At 61.5% G+C, this 16,969-nt stretch overlaps 7 protein-coding genes across 7 annotated transcripts in view; 4 read left to right on the top strand and 3 right to left on the bottom strand.

Annotated features, from left to right (window-relative positions):
- VDAG_06712 (uncharacterized protein) overlaps positions 1–367 on the bottom strand; it is a gene marked incomplete at both ends in the record, with an annotated part of 3,208 nt that extends 2,841 nt beyond the window's left edge. Inside the window, one exon of the mRNA XM_009659416.1 lies at positions 6–367. Within this exon, the coding sequence (XP_009657711.1) occupies positions 6–367 (362 nt within the window). The remainder of the gene's footprint in view (positions 1–5) is intronic.
- Positions 368–1,089: 722 nt separating this feature from the next.
- On the bottom strand, positions 1,090–1,808 carry VDAG_06711 (iron sulfur cluster assembly protein; the record flags this gene model as incomplete). Its single annotated transcript, XM_009659415.1, has 3 exons — positions 1,090–1,420; positions 1,515–1,593; positions 1,658–1,808. 3 exons carry the CDS (start codon positions 1,806–1,808, stop codon positions 1,090–1,092), a joined length of 561 nt encoding a protein of 186 aa, XP_009657710.1.
- A 1,453-nt stretch (positions 1,809–3,261) lies between these two features.
- Positions 3,262–5,733, top strand: VDAG_06710 (ubiquitin carboxyl-terminal hydrolase; the record flags this gene model as incomplete). The annotated part of the gene is made up of 3 exons (XM_009659414.1): positions 3,262–3,289; positions 3,363–5,541; positions 5,598–5,733. The coding sequence occupies 3 exons, from the start codon at positions 3,262–3,264 to the stop codon at positions 5,731–5,733; spliced, it is 2,343 nt and encodes a 780-aa protein (XP_009657709.1).
- Positions 5,734–6,210: 477 nt separating this feature from the next.
- On the bottom strand, positions 6,211–7,273 carry VDAG_06709 (mitotic spindle checkpoint component mad2; the record flags this gene model as incomplete). The annotated part of the gene is made up of 6 exons (XM_009659413.1): positions 6,211–6,487; positions 6,599–6,827; positions 6,878–6,906; positions 6,965–7,003; positions 7,057–7,082; positions 7,187–7,273. 6 exons carry the CDS (start codon positions 7,271–7,273, stop codon positions 6,211–6,213), a joined length of 687 nt encoding a protein of 228 aa, XP_009657708.1.
- A 990-nt stretch (positions 7,274–8,263) lies between these two features.
- On the top strand, positions 8,264–9,915 carry VDAG_06708 (uncharacterized protein; the record flags this gene model as incomplete). The annotated part of the gene is made up of 2 exons (XM_009659412.1): positions 8,264–9,219; positions 9,300–9,915. 2 exons carry the CDS (start codon positions 8,264–8,266, stop codon positions 9,913–9,915), a joined length of 1,572 nt encoding a protein of 523 aa, XP_009657707.1.
- A 2,230-nt stretch (positions 9,916–12,145) lies between these two features.
- Positions 12,146–13,997, top strand: VDAG_06707 (beta,beta-carotene 9',10'-dioxygenase; the record flags this gene model as incomplete). The annotated part of the gene is made up of 2 exons (XM_009659411.1): positions 12,146–12,280; positions 12,345–13,997. The coding sequence occupies 2 exons, from the start codon at positions 12,146–12,148 to the stop codon at positions 13,995–13,997; spliced, it is 1,788 nt and encodes a 595-aa protein (XP_009657706.1).
- Positions 13,998–15,031: 1,034 nt separating this feature from the next.
- VDAG_06706 (averantin oxidoreductase) lies at positions 15,032–16,957 on the top strand (the record flags this gene model as incomplete). Its single annotated transcript, XM_009659410.1, has 5 exons — positions 15,032–15,094; positions 15,146–15,413; positions 15,526–15,747; positions 15,888–16,099; positions 16,238–16,957. 5 exons carry the CDS (start codon positions 15,032–15,034, stop codon positions 16,955–16,957), a joined length of 1,485 nt encoding a protein of 494 aa, XP_009657705.1.
- Positions 16,958–16,969: the final 12 nt, after the last annotated feature.

The raw sequence follows: 16,969 nt of genomic DNA, 5'->3' as shown, positions 1-16,969 counted from the left end.
CTGACGCCGTGCTAGACGCCTCCACATCGCCTTGGTCCAAGACGCCAAAGCCTTTGTCAAGCTTGCTGTCCTGGCGACCCTGACGGCTGCCGTCGAGATGACCGTTGTCTGGAACCGCATACCGGACGTGAACGACGTGGCCGATGCTGCGCAGATGATCCCGTTGGTCGTGGTCGTCGGGATCATGGTCAGGGCGATTTTCCTGCATTTCGCCAGGGCCGAGACCGCATCGGAGACGTCGTCGGGTTCGAGAAGCAGGGGCCAGTTGTCGAGGCGAAGCAGCGCGGCCGAGTCGCGGCGGTCTTCGGAGTCGCGGCATTCGGGGTCGGAGGGGCCGGATACCACGAGACGGCCGCCACCTGTGCATGTTCATTAAGGAGACTGAATCGTCGAGAGCGTGGTGTTCATCTCGAAGCATGTGACTTGGGGTTTGGGTTCTTTATCAGGTTGATAATTGTGGCGATAGAGATTCTCTTGACATGATGGAGGGGATCGATTTACAAGGCTCATCACGATGTGGATCCGAGTTGACATGATCAATGATGGAACACCGAAGGGATGCCGGTGCTGCTGTCAAGTGATGACAGCGTCCGGTTGCAGCCATGTCCTGGCGTGCTGTACTCTGCGCCCACGTGAAGTTGATTGGATCTGTGCAGATGTCGTCAACAGAGCATTACGCATATTCACAATGCACACATCACTGGATCATCACCCATCTGCCAAACAACCAAGGTAATGCAACGCATGCGTGTTCTGTCCAGTCTCCTGAGTGAAGTCTTGTTGATCTGTACATGTCCATCGTCAGACCTCCAGCAACAGCCGTCCTACCAGTCCTTTTGCAGCCTCGTGCGGCTCCCTCACTGGGGAAAGCCACAAGCCAATAGCAAAACGTCCGCGAAGCAGATGAAAATTCCATGTTGAAATCCAGTTTCTCCCTGTAACTCCGGTATCATTGAACCTTTCCGTTCGCAGCAAAAACCACAACCACCCGCCTCGCCATTCCAAACTCCCGTCCCCAAGGCGACGCACACACACACACACACACACACACACACAGCATCTTCTTCATCGTACATCCAAGCAACCCGCTCAAGCCGTGGCGGCGACAGCGTCAGCCAGGGGCGTCGTCTTGCCGGTGCCGGCGAGGTTGGTGGTCTTGGCCTTGGGGTTCTTGGTGTAGTAGTCGGCAATGGCGGCCTTGATGCCGTCCTCGGCGAGCATGCTGCAGTGCAGCTTGACGGGGGGCAGCTTGAGCTCCTGGGCGATCTGGGTGTTCTTGACGCGGCCGGCCTCCTCGAGGGTCATGCCCTTGACGAGCTCGGTCAGGTAGCTGCTCGAGGCAATGGCGCTGCCGCAGCCAAACGTCTTGAACTTGACGTCGGAGATGGTGTTGGTGTTGGGGTCGACGCGGATGTTGATCCTTGGGCACGGGTTAGCATGTGCGCGCGACGGCGACGGGACGTGCCGCGGGGTGCATTTTGTCGGCAACGGGAAAGCGGGAGCAGGAAACGTACTTCATGACATCGCCGCAGGCAGGGGCGCCGACGAGACCGGATCCGACATCGTCACCCTTCAGGGTGCCGACGTTGCGTGCTGCCCAACACCAAGTTAGCCACTGGTTGCCAAGTGTGATATCAGGGGTCGGGAAAGGTCATACGCCTTGAGTAGTGGTCGAGGACCTTTTCGTGGTAGGCTCTCGTCGCGTTGACGGAGACGGCAGGGGCGAGCTGGCGGGGGGCGATGGTGGTCGGCCGGATGGGCGTCGAGAGGACGGAGCGCGAGGCAGCGCGGAGAGTCCTGGAAAGCATTATGGAGTTGGGGTGTATGGTTTGCTGGTTTGCTGGTGTTTTTTTTTTTTTCGCCTTGATGATCAAAGGACTAGAGCGATGAAAATAGGTGTTCGGATGGATTGCGTCGTTGGAGAGTTTTCCGGCACGAGTCGTAGGATGTGGTGGTGTTGAGGGAATGATGAAATGGCAAAATCCTAGGTCAGCTAGAAGGAGGCGTCAGAGGGAGGAGGCGAGGATCAGAAATTATGGGCGTGCGGGACTTGCGTTGCAGTGACGGAGAAGCAGCGCGGCGATCTCGGTGGTGGACAGCTGCTGTGGCCAATCAGCAAACCCGATTATCGGTCATTAAGTCATTTATTTGCTCGGCCCTCGGGCGTCGACGATGGTCACGTGGTTCCAGGAGAGGATTCCCCGGATTTTATTCACTTCACTTGCTTGATAATCTGATAAGATAGCGTCTGCCGTGATAGGTTGTCTCTGTGCCCACTTGATGGCCGAGTTGAGGCTAGTGGCGAGGAGCCCTTTCATGCAGGGTCGAGCCGAGAGAAAGCTCAACTGGCCAAAGTCTGTGAATGGGAAGGCTTATCTTGCGCGTGCATCTCCGTCGACGCTCCGTGATGATTGATAATGCGACATCGGTCTTTGACCGGAGGATGGCCTTTGGTGGAGCGCGGATATCTCTGTCGCCGGCCTTTGCTATGGAGCGCGGGGTACCATTGCTATTGTTCTATATCGAAAGTCAGTAGATACTATCCTCGAGCATTACATGGGCCATAATACGTGTCGCTCGAATCAGGAGACTACCATATCCAAGGTAGGTACCTAGCAAGGTAGTACCTAAGGCTGGGAAGAAGAGGATCCTGGAGTGCCTCAAGAATAGCACACATCTTACGTCGACCTGCAAGAAACCCTGATATCAAATTGAGCACTGAGTATCCCCCATCTGACACAAAAGAAGTGAAGCTGGTCATGGGAAAACCGAGACTCTGAGGTTGAAACCAAGTGGCAGCTAGTGCACACCCAGACACCCAGGCACCCAGACACCCAGACACCCAAGACACCTCGACGCAGGCGACAGCTCTGGCGGCTGGCGGGGTCTCGAGCTGCCCAAGCTGCAGCCCTGGCATTACGTACATGCGGGGCACTGGCATCCACCAAGCAGACAGGCAACCACCACCACCACCACCGACACCGACAAGTCGTGCAGCAACACCAGGCTGACAAGGCAACGTTCGAATCTGCTAGATCTCTTGGCTGCCTTGGAGCTTGCCTACCATTTTTACTCTATCCGAATTCCTCCTCTGGCCTGCATCTTCCCCACGACTTCTCCTTGCCGACTCTCACCACGCAAGACAACCCCCACTACCTGGCACACACCAGGCACAAACCATCGCCACAGCTGGCAGTGCCTTCAACACGGAGAGCTGCAACACAGAGAGCTCACAGAGAGCTCACAGAGAGCTGCACAAACATGGCGTGTCCTCACCTTGACTCCCTGAGTACGTCAGCCACGTTGCAACAACCGCCTGTCATCATCTACGTCGATCGTCACTGACATTGTGCCCCTTGCAGCTCTCAGGCCCCCCACCGCCGCCCAGTCCGTCTACCGAGAGGACTGCACGCAATGTTTCGACTCGATCGATGACCCCGCCGGCCTCGACGTCTGCCTGCAGTGCTTCAACGGCGGCTGTGCCGGCGAACGCAACCACGCCTCGCTGCACCGTGCCTTGTGGAGCCACCCGCTCGTGCTCAACATCCGTCGATCGCGCAAGGTCGTCGTGCGCGACGAGCCTCCCTTCAAAATGTCCAAGCTCGCCATCGCCGCCGAGACGGACGAGGACAGGTACGACACCAAGACGACCGTCAGGTGCCTCGAATGCAGCACCGAGCTGGACCAGACGAGCGAAAAGCTGGCGCCCCTTGTCGAGGGCATCCTCAAGGCGAACACCTTTTCGCGGAAGGAGGAGGTCAAGGCCTGGGAGCAGGAGCTCACGAGCTGTGAACACATCCTCCTGCTCCAGCAGTCTGAGGGCCGGACCATCGAGCCCGCGGGCCTCGGCCACTGCTCGAGTTGCGATCTGAAGGAGAACCTCTGGCTCTGCCTCGAGTGCGGCGCGCTCGGCTGCGGCAGAAAGCAGATGGGCGGCGTGGACGGCAACTCACACGCCCTGGCGCACGCCACTGCATCTGGTCACGGCGTTGCGGTGAAGCTGGGCTCCATCACGCCCGAGGGAACCGCTGATGTCTACTGCTACAAGTGCGACGACGAGAGGATCGACAGCGATCTCAACCAGCACCTGGCGCACTGGGGCATCATCCTGGCCGAGCAGCAAAAGACGGAGAAGAGCTTGACGGAAATGCAGATTGAGCAGAACCTCAAGTGGGATTTCAGCATGACCAACGAGGACGGCCAGGAGCTGAAGCCTTTGACCGGTCCCAGCCTTACGGGTCTGAAGAACCTGGGAAACAGCTGCTACCTGGCGAGCATCATCCAGTGCCTCTTTGATATGCCGTCGTTCAAGACGCGCTACTTCCAACCCAACCTCGACCTGCCTGTCGTCGAAGACCCCGCAGCCGACCTCGAGACGCAGCTGCGCAAGATGGCCGACGGCCTGCACTCTGGCCGCTACTCCAAGCCCGACCCCGAAGCTCCCGTGTCGGACGAGACGCCCCATCTCACATATCAAAAGGGCCTGGCCCCCGCCATGCTCAAGCACCTCATCGGCCGCGGCCACGCCGAGTTCTCGACGATGCGCCAGCAGGACGCATTCGAGCTTCTGCAGCACCTCTTCAAGCTCATCACGCGGACGAACCACCCCGCCGGCCTCCAGGACCCGACCCAGCAGTTCCGCTTCGTTCTGGAGCAGCGCCTTCAGTGCACGGGATGCAAGAAGGTGAGGTACACGACCAACGAGCAGGACAACATCTTCATCAACGTCCCCCTCGAGAAGCTCCCCGCGACAGAGGACGGCGAGGCCAAGGCAGACCAGTACGCGCCCGTCACGCTCAAGGAGTGCCTCGATAACTTCACCGCCGAGGAGGCGGTCGAGCTGACCTGCTCCTCCTGCGGCAGCAAGGACGGCTACACCAAGAGGTCCCTCTTCAAGACGCTGCCCGATGTGCTCGTCGTCAACGCCAAGAAGATGGCCATCATCAACTGGGTGCCCGTCAAGATTGACGTCCCCGTCATCGTGCCCGACGAAGCCTTCCCCCTGGACGCCTACCTCTCGCCAGGTGTCCAGCCCGGCGAGGAGCAGCTGCCCGAGGACGCCGAGAGCAGAGCACCGTCCTTTGAGCCCAACGCCGAGGCAGTCGTCCAGCTCGAGGCCATGGGCTTCCCGCGCAACCGCTGCGAAAAGGCCCTCCACGCCACGGGCAACGCGAGCGCCGACTCGGCCATGGAGTGGCTCTTCGCCCACATGGAGGACCCCGACATTGACGCGCCCCTCGACCTCGGAGGCGCCGCGGCCGGCGGCGACACGGCGGATCCCGAGAAGATCGACATGCTCGGAGCCATGGGCTTCGGCGCGCCCCAGGCCAAGAAGGCGCTGCGCGAGACGGCCGGAGACGTCGAGAGGGCCGTCGAGTGGCTGTTCAGCCACCCCGACGACCAGGGCGCCTTTGACGACGAGGCTGCCGCGCCTGCGGCGGAGAGCGCCGGGCCGGCCGAGCCGGCGGGCAGCGCGGCCGTGCCGGCGAATTTCCAGCTGCAGTCGATTGTGTGCCACAAGGGCACGAGCATCCACGCTGGGTGAGTTGGATTGCTGGCTTTCTTTCTACACCGTGCAGGAGGCTAACTCGTTGTAGGCATTACGTCGCCTTTATCCGGCAGGCGGGCGATCACCCGTCGTGGGTGCTCTTCAACGACGAAAAGGTGGTCGAGGCAGGCGAGGTCGAGGAGATGCGCAAGTTTGCGTACGTCTACTTCTTCAAGAGGGTGTAGGGCGTGGGGGGCATGTGTGTGTGTGGATGGTTGACATGGCGTTGAGGTTGCATCTGCATGAAAGCAGGGGGGACAGGAGGTTGGGGACAGCATGAGTAGCGTGCAGGGGTTTAAAAGCAACAAGCATGAATGATGAAGTCGGATGGCAAACACTTAAGCAGAGGGAGACGGTGGCAGGGGGGCATGTTTTCTTTGCGCAAAGGCTCGATCCATTTCGTGGCGAGCTGCGCCGTCGGTAGCTTTGGTAGACATATGGTACCTCGTCGCCGAGATGATGGCCTGTCCTCGCATGCCAGTTTGTGGAGAGGAATATCTCAAACCAAAATGGTGTCAACGCCGTACGCCTGCCTGCCTGCTTCCTCTAACCAAGCAACCTTCAACCTATATCCCTTATTCCTCGTCACTTGGCAGTCCCATACCGTTGCGACTGCCGAGAATTAAAAAAAAAAAAAAAAACAGCTCGTGACCACTCCCCATCTACTCGGCCAGGCGGTAGCTCACGAGCGTGTCGACGCGGTGGTTGCTCGTGCTGAAGCCGCGCAGCTGGACGCGCTCGGCGTTCTCAATCTCCTTGGCGTCGCTGTCGCCCCACTCGACGGGCACCTCGCTGTCGGCGTCGGCGTAGACGAGCACGTTGAAGGTGCAGTCGCCGTCGAGCTGGGGCAGGAAGGTGACGGAGGCGGTGATCTGGCGGAAGATGGCGGCGATCTCGTCCTGGATCTCCTTTTCCGTCTTGTCGGGCGCGTCTTCGGTGCTGGCAGGGACGTCAGCTGGCTACAGATGTGGAGCTCGGGAAGGGAAGAGACAAGGGAAAAAAAGGAAAGGAGAGGAAAAGAAGAGAAAAGACTGGACAGGCGTCACTCACACGGGCGCGGCGTTCTCCTGGTCGGCCTTGGCGGCCTTGGACTTGGCCGACTTGTGCTGGTTGAAGATTTGGACGTCAAACTGCCAGCGCTCGACGTGCTCGCCCGTGTCCTTGCTCGTGATGACGATGACGAGCTTGGAGATCTTGCCGTACTTCATCCAGCGGTCGAGCTGGCCCATGATCTTCTTGATGTAGGCGCGGACCTGGTCGTCGGAGGAGACTGCTGCGGCTTAGCAAAGGAAAACCTTCGGGTCATTGGACATGTTTCTGCAGACGGACCGAGCATGTTGAGGCCATATTTCTTGACGCTGGAGCAGTGAGGGTCAGCAGGTTGTCGGCGAGGTCGGGACGGAGGCGCCGACGTACACGGAGAAGTCTTCGGCGGGGTAGACACCTCGTTGGAACCTGGGGTTGGTCAGCGGTTGCTCGCGGCGAGAGACTGGACAGTGGCATCGGACAGAATGGTGTGGATCGAGTATTGGAACTGCAGGTGAGGAACCGTCAGCGTTTCTGCATTGCATTGCAAGTCGAGCGGGAGCTTCGAGCTTCGGGCTTCGAGCTTCGAGCTTCGAGTGTGCGACGACATACGAATTCGGCAACAAGCTTGGCGCTGCCCCTCAGGGCGAGCTTGTGCACCTTGGAGGCATCCTTGTCCTTGTCTTCCTTGGGTGCCATGGTGTCTTTTTTTCGCGCGGCTGTCGCTGTCGTATGAGGGCTGCTCGGGGCGGTGAGTCGCGGGAGCTGTCAATGGACAGGCAGGTTGAGGTTTGGTCTGGCTCAGTTTATTGACTTTGGGTGGATTCTCGGAGGCCAGCAACGACAGCCAGCGGGCAGCGGGCAGCGGGCAGCGGTCAGCGGGGTTGGCCGCATGGGCCAGGCTTGCCAGGCCTGCCAGGGCCTCCCGCTGTGGGGCGACCCCTGGTGCGATCGACCCTAACCCGGGCAGAGCTCTGGACCTCGACGACATGTTGCCATTTGCATCTACTCGACTGTTGAGCCATGGGTTGGATGGAACACAACCACATGCATATTTCTATCAATTCTTCCCGTCCATCATCACGGCAGACTACTCTGGAACTCAGCCAACATTCCCGCATGCTCATTTTCACCGCCAATGTAGTCCACAATCGGCAAACCACGCTCTCCAATCCCACCACCATTCTCGCAATGGCCGCCCTTTCATCCCAGATCAAGGACTACAGCATCCTCCCAAGCCTCTCACTGGCAAAGCAAACTCGAGAGTCTTTGTATTGAGAACAGCCTGCTCCCGACGTTACCTTTTCCGGATGCCCCAAATGATCGAAGCCAGCCGGCCCTTGTTGTCTGGGTTCTCGACGAACAAAGGATAGCACATCCCCTATTGTCACGCCTTCCTCAGAAACCATCCTTTGCCAGGTGTAGCCTACCCGAGATCTCGCTGGAATGCAGGACAAGAAGCCATGTGCTTTCCAAGTTCAGGCGATGCAACAAAGGTTCTTCTAGCATTTCATGTGCTCTCCGAGCCCAACAGCGGCTCGCCATGACGGCGTCCAGATGATCCTCATAAAACCATGGTCCTGCCATTGGCATTTTAACCCAACAATTTTCTCTTGTTCCTCACAGTCCCTCACGAATTGAGTCAGTTTTCTACGGAACGGCAAGCTACCACGCCTAACCAATGCGGCCATGTGCATCCGAGACGTACGCATCTACACATGCCTCGGCCAGGAGGAGCGCGACGTCAAGACGCACATCGAGAAGGTCAATATTCTCTGCGCCGCCCTCGAACCCTGTCCCGCCGACCTCTGGGACCGCCGCGAAACCCGTCATCCCTACGGCTGCCCCTCATGCACCGGCCGGTCGTCTCTCGTCACGCCCGCTGGCCTTCCCGACGTTGTCGTAACCTGGACAACCCCTCGCCATGACGACGTTGATGCCCAGTTTGCCGACCGCTACGTCAGTGACTGGGCCTCGTACATGCGACCCCTCATCGGCTGTCTCCTCACCCACACCTGGGGACCCCGCGGCGCTCTCTCCTGGGACGACATGTACGCCGCCTACGCCTGGCTCACCCGCGAGACGGCCTGCAAGGAGCACAGCCACTGGCTCAACCGCTGCCGCTGCGACGCCAACGCTTCGGACGTCAGGCGGTTTCTCTACAACCCCGCCACCGCCTTGCGCACCATGGCCGCCACGCGCGCAGGCCAGCCGATCCGCGACCTCGTCTACCGGCGCGACGCCGTGCACCCAAGCCGTCATTCAGAAGTCATCGAACGGGCGACCGCCGAGGCGGCGAGCGAGACGCGGCTGCGCAGGGAGCATGCCGAGCGCAAAGAGGCGTTTCCGTTCTTCCGCGACGGCCGGGCCCGGTGCCAGCCGTACTGGGAGGCGCAGTTCAAGTTCCGCACGACGCTGCTCGAGCACCAGGCGCGCACGACGCTCCTGCTCGAGGACAGAGCGTCGCGGCCGTGGCACAGGATGTGGGGCGACGAGCCGGAGATGCTCGACATGGAGGCGCACGACAACGGGGTGAGGACGGCCGTGCTGCGGTGCATGGGCCACATGATGGTCGAGGACATTGGGCTGTCGGACGCGCGGCTGCAGCTCGTGCTCGAGCGGCTCTTCGAGATCGTGCCGGCGCCGTGGCGGCGACGGCCGAGCCTGCCGGCCCTCGAGCAGCTCGCGAGCACAATCACAACGCACATGACGACGACGCGTGCAGGACGTGGCTCGTGCAGCAGAAGAGCGACTGGTTCGCCAAGGAGACGGTCTACCAGCAGAGCCAGCTTCTCTTCTGGTTCCTGACGCGCGAGGTCACGGGCGCGCAGCTCCGCGCGGGGACGCAGCTCCAGACGCAGGGCGGCGACGGCGACGTGCCAGAGGGTCGCGACGTGCCAGAGGGCGGCGACGTGCCACAGGGCGCGCAGGACGTCTTCTGCTGCCCGCTCTGCACGAACGCGTACTTTGACGCGGCGGACGGCGCCGAGCTCCTCGCGGCCAGCCCGGCGGGTCACGGTCCGGGCGAGAGTCACGGCACGTCGGTGCACTCGCGCACGTCGGCGGACGAGAGGTCGCGCGACAGGGAGGACTGGGCGTTCTACTACGAGCGCGACAGGTACTGCGAGGGCGAGGTGCCGGTGGAGATTGTGCAGTGCGGGCACGTGTTTGGGGCGCGGTGCCTCTTCCAGCTGCTCGTCCGGCAGGGGCCCGAGACGGACTGGTCGTGCCCGGACTGCCGTCGGTGCTTCCAGTCGTGGGGCCGCCAGCCGCGCATGGCGCAGCGGTTGCTGGCGGCTGTCAGGGAGGAGCAGCCAGTGGACGACGGCACGGTTGGGTAGTTGGCAGAGACGATATGCGCAGGCCGGACGGAGCAAGACGGCACGGGACAGGGTGGACAGAGCAAGAGATGTAGCAGCGGCTGCGGCGGCGGCAGCGAGACCAGAGTCGGTAGGCGGAGCAGATTGTCGGTCAGTGTTGGATCAGTTGGTCAGGTAGTGCAGCATCAGGCAATAAGAAAACGCATGTTCCAGATGATCCGGTCTGCATGAAGACAGCAAGTTCGCGAGGACAGCACTGGCGTTGCATGGCCCTTTGGCCTCTGCGGAACGAGGCCGCCCTGGCTGCCGCGGGATGCAGTCCTGTCTGCGGCGAGATGCAGTCGCCTCATCTCACGCCATGTCGGGACCCGGGTCGCTGGGATGGGCATTCGAGACAACAGGACAGGGCGGGCATCGAGATTGGGGGCGCGCAGGGATCGACCATGTTCTGTATCTACGTCGTAAGCGAGACGCTCGTCAAAGGGTGCCGTTGCGAGGACGCATGTGGCTTGCAGCGGGTGGGCGGTGACACGTTGGCGGCGTTGGGAGGATGATGGCTTCGTGGAGGACTCTAGCGAGCAGGAGTCTTGCGAGCAGGAGTCTTGCGAGCAGGACTCTACCGAGCAAGGGATGAGGGAGAGGCGGTCAATCGGAGGGGGCGCATAATGTGGCTAATAAACATGGCTAATAAACACGTGCCATGCCAGGACCTTCACCGTACCTTACCTGGCAGCAAGCACTCGGACACATGGCCCGCCAAAAGGCTCTACAAGCCAACAATCACGGGCACGGCACCTAGCACCGATGCACTCGCTACGTAGAGCCGCTGATTGGCCCCTCGACGCAGCGTCGGGACGCTGGAGCCCGGCTGCCGGCACGCCGTTCGCCCATTCGCCCATTCGCCAGGGCGGTGATCAGCTAATCTGCCCGTGCTTCAGTGGCTTCCCCGGTGGCTGCCATGCGCTGGAGCGGTCCGGCACTGCTGTCCCACGCCCCGCTGCCATTACCTGGGGGCGCTCCCTCAGTCGCTCGCCAGACCACGACGGCGATCTAACCGTGATGAGGCTCGCCCGTTGCTAGGTCAAGCGAGAAGACGGAATTGCCTCCATGCTTGGGGGTCTTTCTGTTGTGTCGTGCATCTTACTCGCTTGCCCTCTCTCTCGTCGCCAGCCAGCCAGTTGACATGTCCCACCTCATCACCTCATCCAGAGATCGATGACGATGCCATGAACGGATGCACCGGAGGGCAAGGGAACGGTGGACCTCCCAGCATCAAACCGCCCTGCACCTACGAGCCACTGTCTTGATTCCCCAAAGTCCGAACCTCCATCGGCGGGGCCCTCCTCTCTCGGCCAGCGACCCGCCCCGGCCTCAATTCCGCCATGCCCAAGCAAAGACGCAAGACAGCCCACTCTGCCCGACCGCCTGGTTCGGCCTGTGACCATTGCCCGTCGTCCTGATCTGGCCCGGTTAGCTCTCCTCAGTACCTTAAGCGAGAGACGTGGGCCCCCCCCTCTTCGAGAAGGAATCCTGCCTGCAAGGCGAGAAGGAGAGAAGAGCCGGGGGGATGCAGGTCCGTATGTTCTCGTGCATGCAGCATGTGCGAGTGCGAGCAACCATGTCCGTGTCTTGTCGGGTCAGGGCATCATCACTACTATGCATCATCAGTGCCATCGTCGAGTCCACGGGTCCGCCCCTATGAGCTCAGCCATGTCCCCCTTTACCCCCGCTCCCTCTTCATCTTCTTTTTCTGCTTCTTTTTCTGCTTCTGTTTTGCCATGAATTCTTCGTCTTCTACCGAGAGTGCATCGTGAGGTGAGGAAAGCAAAGACCAGGACACGGCAAGCGCGATCCAGTACAAGACACTCGTGCGACTCCCCTCTTTCCACATGTGCCTTATATCGAGGGGTTGACTTCTTTCCTTCTGCACACCGTAAGGCAAGTACCCATCTTGGCCGAAGAAGGTGCCATAGCTCGACTGCCTCTTTCCCAAGACGCACTCATGTCGACTTCATAACCTGCCACCTTCATCCAAAAGAGACCACGCCAGCCGCATCACGCCTTGCCCAAGACCACAGCCAAGACCACGCTACGCCCTGAGACACCTAACCGCCTTGAGACCTGCCAGCCGGACCCTATCTAAGGACCGCAGCCGCTCTCCCAGCTCGCCAATCTGAACCCTCGACCCGTCACCCGCCAGCTCTGCCAGCTTCGACGGCTCACCCATCGTCGTCTCATGGGCCCTGCCGCGATGCTCGCAGAGGCCGCCGCGCTGCCGGGCACGACACCCGTCCTGCGCACCCCGCACGATGCCGACGCCGACCGGAAAGAGTTTGCCCAGAACATCTTCAACCAGACCTACAAGGAATGGCCCAACGAGGCCGGCGTACGTTGGATCCCCCCTCTTGTCCCTCCCGACGCCCCGCCCCATTATGCCCCCGTTCTGACAGCCCCAGTTTGACGGCCTCACCGAGGAACGCGGCCCCCTCGAACTGACCGTCCGTGGCCACATCCCCGACTGGGCGGCCGGCTCGCTGTACCGGACCGGCCCCGGCGCCTGCAAGGTCGAGAACAGCCCCAAAGGCACCCACTACGTCACGCACTGGTTCGACGGCTTCGCGCACACGCACCTCTTCCGCATCGTCCCCGCGGACGAGGCCGCCGGCACGCCCCTGCGCGTCGTCTACTCGTCGCGCCGCCAGGCCGAGACGCTCGTCAGCGAGATCAGGACCCAGGGCATGCGCAACGCCTACTCGTTCGGCCAGCGGCGGGACCCCTGCATTGGCCTGTTTGGCAAGGTCATGAGCATGTTCCAGAGGCAGCCGCAGGGCAGCAACGTGTCCGTCGCTGTCAACACGAACGTCCCCGGCCTGTCGCCGCCGAACGACCGCCTGTCGCCGCCAAATGGCCCTCCCAAGGGCGACGATACCCCGTCGGGCGGCCACCGCAACGGCGTCCGCAACGTGTGGATATCCACCGACGCCAGCATGCTCGTCGAGGCCGACCCCGACACCCTCGAGCCCGTCGGCGTCGCCCGGCAATCCAAGCTGCACCCGGACCTCAAGGGCCCCAGCTCATGCGCCCACGCGCAGAGGGACCCCGAGACGGGCGACCTCTTCAACTACAACCTCGACTTTGGCAGGACGGCCACGTATCGCGTGTTCCGTGTCAGCGCGGCCACGGGCAAGACGGACATACTGGCCACCATCAGCGACGCCGGCGCCAAGGCCGGCTACATGCACAGTTTCTTCCTGACGCCGAGCTACGTCGTCCTCTGCATCCCCGTCGCGCACTTTGGGCTGGCCGGGCTCAAGGTGCCGTGGAACCGGAACATTCTCGACTCGATCGAGGCGTTTGATGCGACGCAGCGGTGCAAGTGGCTCGTCGTCGACCGCCGGGGGAAAAAGGGGCTCGTCGCCAGCTTTGACACACCCGCCGCCTTCTTCTTCCACTCGGTCAATTCGTTTGAGGAGACGTCACCGGATGGTTCCGTCGTGGACCTCTTCTGCGACGTCATCGAGTACCCGAATCAAGACGTCATCCGAAGCTTCTCCTACGACGTGCTGCTCGACAGGAATGACGCCGCAAAGAAGTTCTGGGGCGAAAAGAACAGGCTGCAGACACTCCACCCGCGGCTCGCCCGGTATCGCCTCGGCGTGTCGCTCACGTCGGGCAAGAAGCAGGGCCAGTGGGAGCTCGTGTCCTCGATTCCCGGACCGCACGCCGGCGAGCTGCCTGTCATTAACCCGGCATACCACACGAAACGACACCGCTACATGTACTCGCTGGCGAACCGGGGGCGAAGCACGCTGCTCGACACGGTGGTCAAGACGGACACGCAGACGAAGGGGGCGCTGCTCTGGGGGTGTCCGCGGGGGCACACACCAGGCGAGACCATCTTTGTGCCGCGGCCCGTGGCGGAGGGGGAGATGGCGGACGAGGACGACGGCGTGCTGTTGAGTGTTGTGCTCGATGGCAGCGCGCAGCGAAGCTACCTGCTGTGCCTCAACGCGAGGGACCTGACGGAACTGGGCAGGGCTGAATGTCCATTCTCCATCGGGCTTGGGTTCCACGGCGTGCATGCGCCGACGGGCTACCTGTGAGTTGGGCGTCGCGTCTGGCGGGCGAGCACGTGGGTTGCATCTTGAAGGCGTCAGCATTGCATGGGGCAAAGACGGCGTTGGGCGGGCTGGACTTGTGTGTATTTTTGTAAGGGCTTTCAAGCCAGCAGCAACAGCTGCGTCGTCATGATACCTTGTGTTTTTCCTTGCCTTTGCCTTCCTTTCGGCACACGCCCATGATGACAAGGCAAGTGAATGCCCCTGAGTTGGGTCGAGGCCATTGGCATCATGTTCATGAGTCGTAGAGATGCAATCAGACGGTCGGGTAACTAGATCCGAACCCACCAGCCGAGTCGTGAAGTGACCCCGCAGCGACCGGCCGGTCTTGCCAGTAACTGGTGATCGCAGTGGGGACGCGAAGGAGGGCAGGAAGTACCGAAGACAAGGCTCCACCCGACAGCTGCCTCCTCGACGAAACCCATCAGACTTGACTTGACGACAAGGACAGACAGCTTCATCTTTGAGTCATATGGATGAACAGCTGGATGGGGTTCTTTCGTCTTGCAGTCACCTGGTTTCGTGGAGTGCTGCAAAATCCCGGCCTCAAAAATCCCAGCATCAGAATCCCAGCATCAAAATCCCAGCATCAAAATCCCAGCATCAAAATCCCAGCCTCAAACGCTACGCTGGACCCCTCGATCAAACTCCATACACACCATCAAGCTTCAGCATCGCGAGCATTTGCATCACCCTGAGCCTGATGGCCACTCAAATGGCCTTTCCCTCCAATAGCTGTCTGCCTGTTGCCGTTCGGGAAGACCAGATCCCACCCTAGAGATCGTCCCAGCACAACATCAAACCCCTGACGCGGCCGCCCTGGCGCTGGGTAAACGTATCCCTAGCGCGAGACGTCACAGGGACTCCCCCAGAGTGGAGATGGCCTCACCAATGGCCGACGTCCTGATTCCTCTGACGGGCAGTATATGAGGTTCAGCCTTGCTGGCGTGGGAGGACATCTGAGCATCGACTGTACAGAGGCGACCACCACGGTTCGACCAACAACAAACATGGGGAAAATGGGTGCAGTTCAGCTTCTGTACGACTACTCCGGCCTGGCCGGCCTGGCCACTATCGCGTTTGTAAGTTCGCTGCTCCGAAGGCTCACGGCAAAAGCTGACGTCCCCGGAAAGCTCACCATCTACACCCTCTGGAGCTGCGTGTACAACTACTACTTCCACCCGCTGGCCAAGTACCCGGGCCCCTTCCTCGCCAAGATCTCCCCCGTCTACAGCATCTACGGCCTCTTCCGCGGCCGCTGGCCCTTTGACGTGCACCAGCTGCACCTCCGGTACGGCCCCGTTGTGCGCACCATGCCGTCAGAGCTCGCCTTTACGGACCCGGCGGCGTGGAAGGACATTTATGGCCACAGACAGGGCCATCCGCAGTTTCACAAGGACCGTACGTATCTGCCTGCCTGCCTGCCAGCCTGCCTGCCTGCCAGCCTGCCTGCCTGCCAGCCTGCCTGCCTGCCTGCCTCTCTTCTCGAGCTCGACAGGCTAAATCATCGCAGCCATCCACGTCGGCTCCGTCCAGGACCTCCCCGGCGCCACGACCCTGACCATGGCCGACGACGCCAACCACGCCCGCCAGCGCCGCACGCTGTCCCACGCCTTTAGCCAGAAGGCGCTGCTCGAGCAGGAGAGCATCATCCGCGGCTACGTCGACCTCTTTGTGCAGAAGCTGACGCCGCTGGCCCGGTCCGGCGCCGCCGTCAACATGTGCGACTGGTTTAGTACGTATTCCTGGCCGGCTCGGCATTTTGCCAGGCTTCCTAGTCAGGATTTTATCAGGATTCTGCCAGGATTTTGCCAGGCTTAGAGGCGGCCCCATAGTACCACCGACTCAACATGCACACAAAGCTGACCGGCGCAGACTTTACGACGTTTGACATCATCGGCGACATGGCCTTTGGCGAACCGTTCGGCTGCCTCAAGGACGGCGTGTTCCACTCCTGGGTCTCCCTCATCACCGACACGATCAAGGCGGGCGCCTACGAGCAGGCGACGCGGCGCATGTTCCGCACGGGCAGTTTCTGGCAGCGGACGCTCGTCAAGCTCATCCCGAGCGACCTGCGCGAGAAGCGCGTCAGGCACTTGCAGCTGAGCCAGGAAAAATGCCTCCAGTGAGTGCCCCTCTGCCAGTCGTCGTCGCATATTTCCCGTGGGAAATGAAGTAGGAAGAAAAGAACAGCCAGAAACTGACGACGTAGACGCATCGACGAGGGCCTCCGCCGCGAGCACCGCGACTTCCTCTACTACATCCTGCGACAGAACGAAAAGGGCACCGTCTCGCAGAACGAGATTATCCTCAACTCGGCCCTCTTCATCGTCGCCGGCTCCGAGACGACGGCGTCCCTCCTCTCGGGCCTGCTCATGCACCTGCTGCGCACCCCCGCCGCCCACGCCCGCCTGACGCGCGAGGTCCGCGACGCCTTCCCCGGCGCCGCCGGCGCCGCCGACATGCAGTTCCTCGCCCTCCAGGACCTGCCCTACATGAACGCCTGCATCGACGAGGCCCTGCGCATCTTCCCGCCCGTGCCCACGGGCCTGACGCGCACCGTGCCCCGCGGCGGCGACACGGTCGCCGGCGAGTTCCTGCCCGGCGGCACCACCGTCTCCGTCTACAGCTGGGCCGCCACCCACTCGCCCCGCAACTGGGCGCGGCCCGACGACTTTCTGCCGGAGCGGTGGCTCGACGGCGACGGCGACGGCGACGGGCCGTCGCCCTTTGCGCGCGACGCCCGCGACGCGAGCCAGGCCTTCTCGCTCGGCCCGCGCGGCTGCATCGGCAAGCACCTGAGCTACCTCGAGCTGCGCCTCATCCTGGCCAACCTGCTGTGGCATTTGACGTCGAAGCGCGTGCCGACGGCCCCCGGCGATAGTCGATCTCTGAGACGTCGGGGCGACTATGAGCCACGTCAAGGCGTTCAATACGTGGACTAGGCTGCCGCTCCG

Source organism: Verticillium dahliae, genomic scaffold (assembly GCF_000150675.1).
Source record: "Verticillium dahliae VdLs.17 supercont1.14 genomic scaffold, whole genome shotgun sequence".
NCBI lineage: Eukaryota > Fungi > Ascomycota > Sordariomycetes > Glomerellales > Plectosphaerellaceae > Verticillium > Verticillium dahliae.
This window is presented reverse-complemented; position numbering and strand designations above follow the sequence as displayed.